This window comes from Sphaeramia orbicularis, chromosome 4 (assembly GCF_902148855.1).
Source record: "Sphaeramia orbicularis chromosome 4, fSphaOr1.1, whole genome shotgun sequence".
Lineage (NCBI taxonomy): Eukaryota > Metazoa > Chordata > Actinopteri > Kurtiformes > Apogonidae > Sphaeramia > Sphaeramia orbicularis.
In genome coordinates this window covers 12,919,531-12,932,675 of record NC_043960.1, presented here as the reverse complement: position 1 = coordinate 12,932,675, position 13,145 = coordinate 12,919,531, and the positions used below count along the sequence as shown (strand labels likewise).

Here is a 13,145-nt window from a genome sequence, read left to right as displayed (position 1 = left end):
ACAACAGAAGAGAATACATATTTAATTTAATTCAGGTAAATCATGTCCTTATCTCAACCACCAATATTGATCCCAGTCTTTTAATCAAGTATTTTCTTTAGTCAATCCTGCGCTCTATATTTTTGAATAATAGTTAATTTGTACATCTTTTTAAACGTTTTGTTTTAGACTGTTTGAATCGATCTTCCAGGCCATTCTAAAGACTAACCCCTCTAATGCTTGTAAACATCACACCCAGAAAACACCTTACCCCTGTTTTGAGAAACATGGATACTGTTACTGGAGTCTTACAATAGTAACTGGCCACATGTATACATCTTATCCCATTTTCAGATAGTTTTGGATTACTATGAGGGCATTAAATGTGAGAAAAACAAACATGGCGATGACAACAAAATCATCTCACTTCCGGAGCGACAGAGACACAGAGATTGATCTTTTTAATATTCTTAGCATATTAGATGGAAAAAGGTATCCTGATAACAACAAGCAACAAGTGAGCTCACAGTGAGAAATTATTACATACACATTACTAGGTTTATTAATCTTACAACCAGAACACTGAAGTGCATCATGATGATCCTCTGTCATTAGTCACTGCTGCGTATCTTCCTCCTGGTCTTTGTCCTGTGTGGAGACAGTGACAGACTAACAGCCGGAGGATATGTTTACCTGTTGATCTCACCTCCCATTGGCACAGTAGATGAATACAAGTAGGACAAATCCACAACACAGTGATGGTATTTAATAGTGTTACTTCTACTATCAACCCAAGCAGCTTTGTTTTCTAGCTAAGCAGCAGTCACTGAAATGTCAGATTGAATGAACAAATTTTGTAGTAAATCTCACAGGAATCTGCACAAACAGCAGCAGTAATGAGTAACTGGGACACTAGTATTTATTATGTAAACAGAGGTCCTAATACAAAGTGTGTCTGTGTTCCATGTAAATGTCATATTTCACATATGATCCAAACTGAGATCATGACCGCAGTCAATACTAGTGGGCATTTAAACACAGTCCATATCTGCCTTTTTTTCTATCAAATAGTAATCCTAAATTTAGATGTGTATGTGTGTATATGGGCGAGGTCAAGGGCGTCACAGATGGACAGTCCACTACTTTATGATTCATAACTTTTGAACCAGACAAGTTTAAGACAAACATTACACATAGTTGGAAAGGTCTAAATGCCATTTTAAACATACTCAAAGGGCAAAATTTAGTTTGAAATATTTTTAAATGAAAAATATAAAAAAAATACTGCATCACGGATAGACAAAAAATTAATGTCTATTTTTTGCAAGAATTACAAAGTTCTCAAAAGTGAAGTTCCTCTGACATTTTCATCCTAAAATGTATTCAGTATATACCTTAAACCCTCTATTTTACAACCTAATAATTGGTTACAGGAAAAAAATATTTTATCATACCTAAATAGCAAGAGTTTTGACAAATGGCAGCGTCACAGATGGACAACAAAACTAAATATCAAATTAAAGATTTTTATTTCAATTATCAATATCGTAAACTTTTTTTTTTTTTTTTTTACAATATTTGCAACATACAAATAATATTAACATTATATTCAAATGTATTTTGCATAAATATATGTATTTATTAATTTTAAACACTGTGTGTTTAGAACATGACATAAATAATACAATAGTCAAATATCAATGTATTTGGAATAAATTTAGTTTATTCATGAGAGTTTATATAATGAATCTAGAATGACAGCACAAAACTTTGTCACTTTCCGAACATTCACACTCATAAAACGCCTCAAATTTTTTTTTCATGAATTTAATCTCATTTCAAAACACATTTTCTTGAAAATATAAGTAATTACCGACCAAAAAATATAAGTTTGGTGTAGATTATTGCAATAATTTTTTTTTTAACCGGATGTTAACCTTCCCTTGACTTCGCCCATATAGCAGCACAGTAGTCTAGTGTTCTGGTAAAATCTGAAATATTCTGAAATATTGATGAGAAGGAACCTGTGCAGTGGTTAGCACTGTTGTCTCACAATGACATGGTACTGAGTTTGATCTCCTGTGTCTGCGTGGGTTCTCTAGGGGTACTCCAGCTTCCTCTTTCCATCTAAAGAGTTTAATCACCCAAAGATGGGAATGAGAGAGTGAATGGTTGTTTGTCTGTATAAGTCTGGCCTGTGACGAATTGGCCACATCTCCAGGATATACCGCACCTTCACCTGTTGGTAGGTGAGATAGGCTGTAGCATCTGTGCAATAATCATAGGGATTATCAATCAATTAGTCAATGTGTGTGTGTGTGTGTGTGTGTGTGTGTAAGACTTCTCATCAATGGTTAAATAAGGGCTTAAATCCTGGAGTAAACACTTCAATATCATACTATGAAAATACTTCACCCCAAGTAAAATCCATATTTATCTTAAGGACAGTTCTCTCATCCCCTAGAAACATTTCACTCTTCAATTTATTGTAAACAGCCAAAGTCACTGGGAGATTCTTGATTTTCAGTCTAGTAGATGAAAATGTGTAATCTGAAAAGTAACTAAACCTGTCAGACAAATGCAGTGGGTGAATATGTACTCAAGTGCAACACTTGAGTAATAGTATGGATTTTCATTCTTCCACTGCCCATTATTACAAATAAGCAGCAAAAGAAAAGAAAAGAAAAGAAAAAAGAAATCTTGAATATTTTAAACTTGCCATAAGATCTAAAATCCTAAAGGAAATGAATGTAGATCAACAGAGTGGTACTGCAGCAGCCAGATGGCATGGTTGATGAGGGGTTTGCCATATGGTGATAATATGATGGCCTGGCAGTCCGACAACATCTCAGGTTGAACCTCATTTACACACATATTTCCATCCATAGTGTACACGTGGAGGCCATGGATCATACTGAGGTAGCCCACTGCGCAGCACAAAGTTCAACCCTAACACATGTTACTACGATCTATCATAGATTAGAACAGAGCAAGGGATACAAGCTGAGAGAGAGAGAGAGAGAGAGAGAGAGAGAGAGAGACGTACTGGATTCAGTCAAGGTTGAAGATGAAGTCTCTGAAAAACTATCGTCTGTTTTCTTTTCACAGCCTTGACTCACTTGCCAACATGTGTGTTTTGTTGTATCGACTTGTAAGTCCGTAACTGCCAAGATGAAATGCACAATTCTTTCTTTTCCTCACAATCTAATTAGACCTGTCTGTAATATTGTTTGCGACATGGATAAAAAAATAAACACTGTACAGATCAAATCAGCATAAACAGACAGAAGTATAATTCCACCGAGTTTCCTCAAAATTGGATCAGTGGTATTGTAGAAATGACATCTGACAAACACATACACCAACAGATGGACGCAGGCTGATTTGAAGCACCTTCCATTTCATTGTAAGGACAAAAATGTGCCAGATATTAAATTCCTTTTATAGAGACAGGATCGTAGGGACTCTGGAGTCTCTACAAATATGCAAATGCATAATAATTCTGTATGGTTTAGGTGTTTAGTTGACATTTACTCAGAGCAATGAATGAATGAACAGAGAGACAGAGCTTTAGTGTTTGCCAGAAAAGTCATCCAAAAGAACTTGCAACACTTAATTAAATCCAAATATTCATAAAGTTGCACAAACACTGCAGTACTGGCTTTCAAACTTTGTCCTTAAGAAACCAACTATTTCTGTTTTTAGTACTTTCAGAAATTACAGTGTTCCATTGTGCAATATGCCACAAATTAAAAAAAAAAAAAAAAAAAAAAAACAGCAGGCTTCAGCTCTAACATATAACATTTAACTAAAATAACTGCATTAGTCTGCATTGTGTTTTGTTGGGTCACATATTTAGATTGAATTAAATGTTCCCAACAATGTTCAGATTCAGAGAAATCTGTCATTGTTTCCATTGTAGCTGTTCTTTTTATTTGGTCACCTGTCATACTCTCTTTGCTACCATTAACTATTATGACTAACACTGCATGCAATTATTTCATTAACATAAATAGACCGCTGGTAAACATAATGTGAATAAATCTTTAACACACTCACACCTCACACACTACATCTCACACCACTACACTACATATGAAAACATGGTTTCTGGCTAGATTTGAATGATTAATGGTAGTGAAAGCAATAATTCTCATTATCCTTACAACCTCATATCATAATGAGCTAGATTTTTTGGTTGCAGTTTTAATTTTGTCCCCTGGAAGCTAATTTGAGCTTTACATTGAAAGGGGTTCAAAAAGAGGACAACACGATATCATGACTCGCATAAATGTAAAGATATATAGTTATCTGTACGCATTATAAGCTTTCTGTGTGTATGCTCATGCCACGTCAAATACTGCACACTGAGGGTTAGGGTCACATGAACTAGAAATCTTGGCGTAAATTGACACGCGATCAAATGGTGTTAAATATCATGCGAAAGGTCGAAAATGCGAACATATAGTACCCCAAATGCCATAAGAACTGGCGTGACATACAACATGATTTCATGAAATCAGTCTCAAGGGGAAATGACGTACCAGAACACATTTAGGACTACCATAACCACAGACTGTGGATACATATGCCGCATTTCCACTACATGGTACCGGCTCGACTCTACCTTTTTGTGTTTCCATTATGACAAAGGACCTGGAATCTGGTACCCGGTACTACTTTTTTGGTTTCACCTCTGCGGAGGTTCCAGGACTGGGAAACAGATACTAAAACATGACATATAAACACTGCAGACCACTGATTGGTCAGACAGTTGTCTCTGTGACCCGCCATTTTACAAAAACCAGTCGCTGAAGTTGACAGTAAATATGGCGGTAGGTTAATCCACATGATGACAGCCCACAAAACTACATCATTCAGTCAGAAGATTCAGTCTTTGGTGGTCGACGTAAAAATTCAGCATGAGTTTGACGAGACAACACACAACAAGCAACTTTTATCAGTAACTCTCTGAGCAGATGACATGGAAGTAACACGCGACATCGCTATGACGTCCAGGCACTGTAAAGTCGGTAGTATCCTGTAATGGAAACGGTCAAGGAATAGGACCTGGTTCCCGAGTCGAGTCGAGTCGAGCTGGTTCCACATAGTGGAAACGCGGCAATAGACTGTATCCACAGTCTGTATCACTCACTGGATAAAGCATAAAGCTCATTATTTACATGCATCTGTATTATGGTATCATCAAGTTTTCCTCTTCAAACAAAAACTCGTAGCAGGTTATTTCTACAGTCGGTCTGACACTCTTTGCATAGTTTACATTATAGCTCTGTTAGATTAGCTCTGTTTACAGACAAAAGAAACACAGTAAATCCACAAATCCTCTCCATTTTCTGTCTGGCTTGTGCTGTCAATAGCTGAATTAAAGTACTGTTCATTCAAAATCATCCGAACAAAGTCAGAACTGTCACAGATTAATCTGAACTGTGCATCAACAAACAGCCAACAAAGGAAAGATAAGAACATCACATCATAACTTCTTAAGCCTCATAATCAAACTCACCCATATAGACAGATAGAGTCACTCACTACTCCCTCTAGTGGTTACATCAATTGGTATGAATATACGAGGGCTGTTCAATAAGTTCATGGCCTCACCCAGAAATACTGGTTGTTATAATACAGGATGTTACATTCTTTCGTGATGGGATAGTGATGCTTGAACATCGATGGACCAAGTGCATTGCTGTAAATGGAGATTATGTTGAAAAATAAAATATAAATTATCAGTCTGTGTTGTTCTGTTCTGGGTGAGGCCATGAACTTATTGAACGGCCCTCGTACTCAGCCCATATCCATTTGGCCGAACATCAGAACTCTTTATTCTCAACACTATTAATGAAAATCTGAGGTCATTTCTTAATATTTGAAAGTAGAAATACTTATAGCCCGTTTAATCCATTCTGGCTGCAGACCAATTCCAGAACTAAACCAACCCCTTGGTAAAGGGCAGTGTCAAAAGAATTAACCTAGCGTTTACCTACTACTCTGAGTGCAAACAAATAAATATTCATTTTAAATAACTCTATACTCGTCCTAAAATACAGTCATTCTGGAATAACATTAAAGGAGAAATGGAGAGGATTTTGGAGAAGAACATTCCCATGGACCCACTGGTATATTTATTAGACATGTTTCCTGATCACAGGTTCACTGCAGATGAATTTATATTCTGCACATTCTTCTGATTACTGCAAGAAAAATAATCACTATCAACTGGAAGAAGCTTAACCCCCCCATGACTGTTCAATGGTTACAAAAAGTCAAACATGTGTATATGATGGAGTGCTTAACAGCCCAGTTACAACTAAGACTCCCTACTTCTAAAAGGAGATGGGTTCCAGTTGATTACCTCAGGGTTTTTTTTTTCTCTTCCCATTGATGTAATCCTAGGTGGATATATATGTATATATGAGTGTATATGTACATATAGGTTTCATCACAACTGTAATATGTACGTCTAAATATGGACAATGTAGGAGTATGTATGATAGGGATGTACATTTATACATTTATCTTTACACTCCAGAGGAATCTACATTTATGTATGCATGGAAGATACATACATGAGAGGCTACTTTTTTTTTCCTTTTTTTTTCTCTCTTATATTGTATGATGAAATCTCATACATATATACATTTATGTCAGGTGAAACCTACTCTCAAGGCAATCTTGTTATGTACCATTAATTGCCTGTCTTTTGTAATAAAGTTGAAAAAAACAACAACTCTACAATCATGACACTCAAAACGTATTAACCCTTTCATGCATGAATTATGAGAACCTTAATCAAGATTTTTTTTTTCCTGAGTGTTTTTATTCCTTTTTAGGCATGAAAAAACAATGTTATTGAAATATTATTTTTTTATGAACCTATTTTTCATGGATTTACAAAAATATCCACTCAGCTGGATGCCATGTGTTTAATTTTTGAAGCAAAGAAACATTCATTTACTGTCATACTGTGTGAAAACTGAAATAAATGTTTTTGTTTTTTTTTTAAATGTCGCTAATCTGATGTTTTCTCACATTTTAACAGTTAGTTATTACTCACTCAAATAATATGCAAAAAACAACAAAACACAACAACTTTTTTTTTTTTTAAATAAAAACCTGTTAATTACAGTCTAATAACAATTAGCAATTGATTTACACTCAAATATGTTACTGCAGGTCTGGTTTCTCAAGAGCTGCAAAGTTACAGTAACGGTATGAATTGCAGTGTATTATGGGATGGTGCATAAGTAGCCACTGTGTTGGTTGATATGGAACTAAAACAACAAAAACCATGAATATACAAGAGAACAGCTGTAGAATAACTGTCCTCTGCAGTGACCACTATGCATGAAAGGGTTAAAATCAATAATTCTTTTAAATATAATAAAATTTTGATTATATCTTCAAATTCAAAGATAGTCATTTACTCTATAACAATAAAATTAACACTGTTGTTTCTTTCTCAAATTATGACAACGTGTTTTCAACATATCCGATTGCAAGATAACACCCTATTAATATATGGTTCCATGTACAAGGAGAATATTGGATTACCTTGTTGGTGATAGAGCAGTAGTTTTCCTTTGTCCAACACCAAAGTAAGGCTGTGATCCCTCTGTCCCTCTGCATGGAGCAGTGTCCCACAATTCTTCAGGGTTTTAAACTTCAGAGAAATTGTCTCAATTGTTGTCCGGCTCGGCCTCAAACTCAGTCTGTAGACCAGGCTGCTGCTGCCATCAAAGTTTGCCACATCAGAAGCTATAGAAGAAAGGCAGATATACAGCGTGTCTCAGAAATGTGGAACTACAGTATAACAACAACACAGATACAGAAGCAATACTCAAGAAGAAGTACTGAGATCACTTTCATCACTTTTATTCATGGGTTAGATAAAAACAAATGCAATTATGTTCATTTGTCAGACCAGGAATGACATATTTCAACTTATGTTTTAATAGAAATGTGACTATTTTAAACAGCAAAAACTGTCAAATAAGTTAAGTACTGATAGCAGACTTACTGTATCGACATCCATATATTTCCAGTCTAAGGCCAATCCTCCCAGTAGGGTTCCAGTCCAGAGGAATCAGGCGGAGGTAGCGAGCTATCACTGGCTGCTCCAGTTTATACTGAACCACCGAGTCTGCATTACTGTTACCTGGAAAAGCCTGAACAAACAAAACAAAACATGTTTTTTTTGTTTTTTGTTGTTTTGTTTTTTTTACATTCAGTGATTCATGTTTGATTTACTGGTTCCTGCAGCAGTAAGGTGAATAAAAGGGTTTATGCTGATTTACGACAGAAATGTTTTATAGTGTTGCCTTATAAAATGTTATATAACTGGAATGAGGGAGGAAGGACAGCTACAGATGGGCCATTAAAGTAATTCACGCAAAAGCCAAAATAAAGCATCTTATTAAAGTTTTTGGACAGTATATCATACCTAGTGTTGCATTGTTCTCTAAAAAATAAAGTAGATGTAATGTCCTAATTAATTGTTCTTATAGTTACACTTTTAAACCCATATGTTCCCTTTTAAGTATCACATTCAGTATGTTTCTGGAATGGTGGAAATCAGACTTGGTGGACAGTTTGGCTAGTTTGAAGTTCTTTAACTCTTTAAGTGCCAGACAGTTAAGGGACTAATAAGCCTTAAAAGTGCCACAGAATTTGGCCGTTTTTCAGTATTTCGCGTCGTTTTTATAATATTTGAAGAATCCTGCAGGAAACCGCTCGGTAACATCCGACCGATTGCTGATTAGATCCAAAACGCACCAGACGCAGCCGATTCATTATTGATCGTAATTTGCATAATTTATAATAATAATAATAATAATAATAATAATAATAATAATAATAATAATCTTTATTTATATAGCACTTTTCATACCTTAAAAACTGTAGCACAAAGTGCTTTACATATCAGTTTAAAAATCAGTACCACCCCCCACCCACTCACCCGCACACACACACACATATACATGCAAACCCACAAGCTCACACATACTTAAGAAGACTGACTGAGCACGGGTAGACCAGAACAAAAATGTACAAGTAAAAGTAAAACATCAATTTAGGAGGCGCTGTCTCAGGGAGCCATCCGCACCAGGAGGCAGCCGCCGACCCCGGCGACCAGGCACCAGCAACACAGCCCCGCATCCCAACTAGTGGGAGAGGGCCAACTGGGACCCCCACCCACCAGAAAGGAGCGGACCCCAGTGAGAGAAGGTGCCACAGCCCCCGGAGTCCACAGCCGCCCCCCGGCATGGAGGGCTCCCTCTGATGAAACACCGGAGAATAAGAAACATTAAAAAGATATAAAAATATTATTCGGTCACGTGACCTCAAATTCCCGTCTGCTTGGTCTCAAAAGGGGGACACAGAAAGAACGTCATCGAAATGTGAGAAAGAAATGGGGGTGGTTGGTTTGTTTGTACACAAATGTGGCATGTTCTCCAAAGCCGGCCCGTGGCACTTTACAGGTTGTTTTCGTAAAGCCGATGTAATCGGACCATGGCACTGAAAGTGTTAAAAAAAAAAAAAAAAAAAAAAAAAAGCACCTATCTTGAGTGGCGCTGCTAGGTTTCCGTTACCCTCAGAAATGTGCAGAATGTAAATTGCGCAATAGACAACTGGTAATGGAAACACCGAAAGGTCGCAAAAACTGTCAAAGATCGCAAAAAAGTTGTTACGCTCTCATGAAGTGGTTTTTGAGACGTTTCGATATAGAAGTATAGTGCAAAAGTGTAATGGAAACACATTTTGTGCATTTTCACACATCTGTGCACAGTGGTTTTGCTCACGCCCAATGTCTCACCTATGACCCCGTACTCAGAACAGGTGCTTCTAGTTCATATCAGTCAATAGCTATGCACTTCTGTGTAGGAACTGCTTCCTGAGGGCATGACACAAGAATTACGACATGTGACAAGACGGGACATTACGAATCAGAAGCCAAACACTCTTCAATGGAAACACCTACAAGTAGCAATTGTACTTTGTCGAAATTATAGAAATATTGCTTTTATTTTGTGGAAAACTGTAATGGAAACCCAGCTAGTGCCTTTGTAAAACTGTAACAGCAATACATGAGAAACATTTGGAAATGATGAAGTGAACTATGGTATTATAACGACTAAATCCTGACATTATAAAACGGCACAGAAAAAGATGGATGTTTCAGTTAAAATTTGACATTTATTACATGCAGCTACAGCTCATAGGTTGTTGTTGTTCTTTCACCTATTGAGGGGGAAAATTATAAAAAAAAGAATATCAAATGAAAATAACTACCCAGTGACAAGATTATTCTAACACATCTTATGAGTCAGACTATGACACTGTCTAAAACTATGGACCCCCAAGATCTAGACTAAAAGGATCATCTCATCTCATCCTTTCCTCATTTGGTATTTTCATGAACAGCATTGCCTGAGAGAATGGCCAAAATTTTCATTCCCATCACTCCCATTTGCTTTTTTTCCCTTTTGTTTATTCTGTGTCTGGATTTTGTTTTTTGATGGTGATAAACAATCCAAAGCAAAACAAGTTTCATGGCCATCCTGGAGGATACAACAATCACTGCAATTTCTCTCAAAAAAAAAGTTGTGGACGTGCAGGTGGAACCACATACTAATGAAACTATTTCAACTTTAAAGGGATGCAGCACAAGTACACTGGTAGTGAAAGTTGTGTGACAGAAAACTCCCACTAACATCCCTGCTTCTAGAGCATCTTTTTGCATTTTCAAACTCTGAGCACACAGAGGCCATTGATCCTAACTGCTGATAATGTCTCTCCCTCTTTCTATCCAGTGATCAATACTCTGGGACCTATTCTGTCTCCGTACCAAGCCTCTCTAAAAAGACTAATGGCTTCTATTTTCCCAATCAGCTGCCTGTGGGAATCCAACAGGATTCTCTGGTTGACAGGCAAATAGCACACAGAGCAACTCTGACAAAAAACAAGGCACATTTGCAGCTACAGTATGTGTGGATGTGCTTTGGTTGTGCACGTCCTCCCTGCTTAAGTAGCTGAGTGTGTAACATTGCATTTGTGTGTCAGCTGAGTGTGTACTGATGTGGGTATGTGAGTGGAATTGGCTTCCCTGGTGCTGCATAATTGTGATCTCAGTGCCGTCTTCAGTGCTTTGAAGGGCTGAGCTGGCTGGGCAGTGGAGCGTTAAGCTCAACAAATGGCTCTGTTTCCTGCTGAGGAGGCTGCGGAGAGCAGCATCTCATTTACTTGCCGAGCATCTTTTGAAATATGAGTAGCCTCTGACAAGCCTTCATTCAAGGAGAGAGAGAAGGGTAAAGACGAGGAGGAGGGTACGAGCGAGAATCAGGAGTAAAGGAGGGGAAAGGCAGAGTATCCAAGATAGAAGAAGTCCATGAGTTTTTATAGTCAAATCTCTTCCTTAACAGACACACTAAGCTGGCCTGACTAATATAGGTCGCATTAAAACACACCAGAAGCTCATCTGGGTTTATCGCCTTCTTGCTGAGTATCAAACCAGCATGTTTTTTAAGCCGCAGAAGTCATACCCTGTTCTTTCTTCTTAGTGAGCACCCCCGGGTGTCAGAGAGTTTCAGTCTTTCACTGTGAAAAGAATATATCCTCTAAAATTCAAATCAAAGACTGTTCTTAGGGTTGCTGCAAGAAGAACAAGGAGGCTGTACCATCTTTCATTAAAGTAAAAAAAGCATGCTTGGCTCTGAATCATAATGCCGATCAATCAGCTGAGGCAGACAGGGATTCCTGTCATTCTGACATAAAGTACTTCACTCTGTGTTGATTGTTCTTTCTACATCCTAGCAGTCCCTGTCTTTCTTTACTGAAACTAGTTGCTAAAAAATGATGTAAAATGCTGGAAATAATGACTTCCAGACATTAAAAGAAACTCAGAGGAACATATGCGCTCATGAAGTAGCATATACTTCAAAGAAAGCACAGGAAAATGCTCCAGATTGTGGAACTTCATACGTGAACTAGAATATTATCTGAACTCTGGGATTTTTGGAGTCAACCCATGCTCTTGGAGCTTTCTTGCTGAGTTTTCTTTCACATTTATATATCAGATACTGAGCTGACACACTTATAGAGACTGGTGACTGGTTAGAAGGCTGCTGATGGACACCTTCACTGCAATAAGAATCAAAGCTGTGACTTTTTGTACACCCGGCAGATTTTCTAACAACATAACCATCCTCCAGTCAGCAGGGGTTAAACTGTTTGACAGCAGCTCCATGTACTCGACAGAGCCCTGCCCAAGACCCTTTCATTGTCCCATCTATTATTAATAAAGACTGAGAGACTCCTGGTGAGCAAGCTCGCTGCTGCAGGCAATACCAGTCCCCACAGATAATGTCAATTATGTCTATGACAGTGAGGCCAAATGTGTCTTAACATGGTTATCAAGCTGTAGCTACCTGTTATGGATGCCTTTTTCAAACTGTTACCAAATTGTGCATGTATTTTTGGCTGGCTATTTTTCAAAGGCATAATTTGGGCTTGCTTTTTTTTCCAAGTGGCACCAGCTTTCATTCATTCACAATAAAAAACTGCTTTTCACATGCTTGAGATCTAAGTACCTATTCAGTAATTTTTTACATGTTTGTCAAGGATAAAAAAAAAAAAAAGTCACCACAGGGGTTCTTTCAAAGACTCTCCAACTGCTGAGATGTGGCAGCTGAATTCACAGTCGCCATAATAAAATATGCCTGTCATACTTTTCTGCAAAACCATAATATGTATAATCTTAACGTTATCATTGAAATATCTCTTTTTTCGTATTTCCACAATGGGCAGGTTGTAGTTGGGGTGGATGGAGAGAGGATGAACAAAAACAAGGGCAACCAGTGAATTCACATCCCAACTTCTCATATATTTTATAGTTTAGACAATAAGGGCCAGATGTACAAGGACAGTGCAAATTAGCAAAGCTGCATACCAGAAAAACAGAGGCCAATTTTAGCACATGATTAACTATGAATTTATGAAATTATGAACACAGACACAGCTAGTTAATTTCAATAATGACCTGCCTCCCTCTAGCATGACCAGCACAAATTAGCACAGAGCCAGACTGCACATAGATGCCCCTGATGAGGGCAAAGGCATTCTACTAACAACACAGTCAAGCACAGACT

The 13,145-nt window shown here is 37.5% G+C and overlaps 1 protein-coding gene across 1 annotated transcript in view; it reads right to left on the bottom strand.

Moving 5' to 3' along the window:
- The window catches only part of LOC115418480 (contactin-associated protein-like 4), a 213,381-nt gene that overhangs the window by 120,979 nt on the left and 79,257 nt on the right, over positions 1-13,145 (bottom strand). The window contains exons 4-5 of the mRNA XM_030132959.1: positions 8,018-8,165; positions 7,552-7,755 (exon numbers count right to left, since the gene is read on the bottom strand). Coding sequence (XP_029988819.1) covers positions 7,552-7,755; positions 8,018-8,165 — 352 coding nt within the window. The remainder of the gene's footprint in view (positions 1-7,551; positions 7,756-8,017; positions 8,166-13,145) is intronic.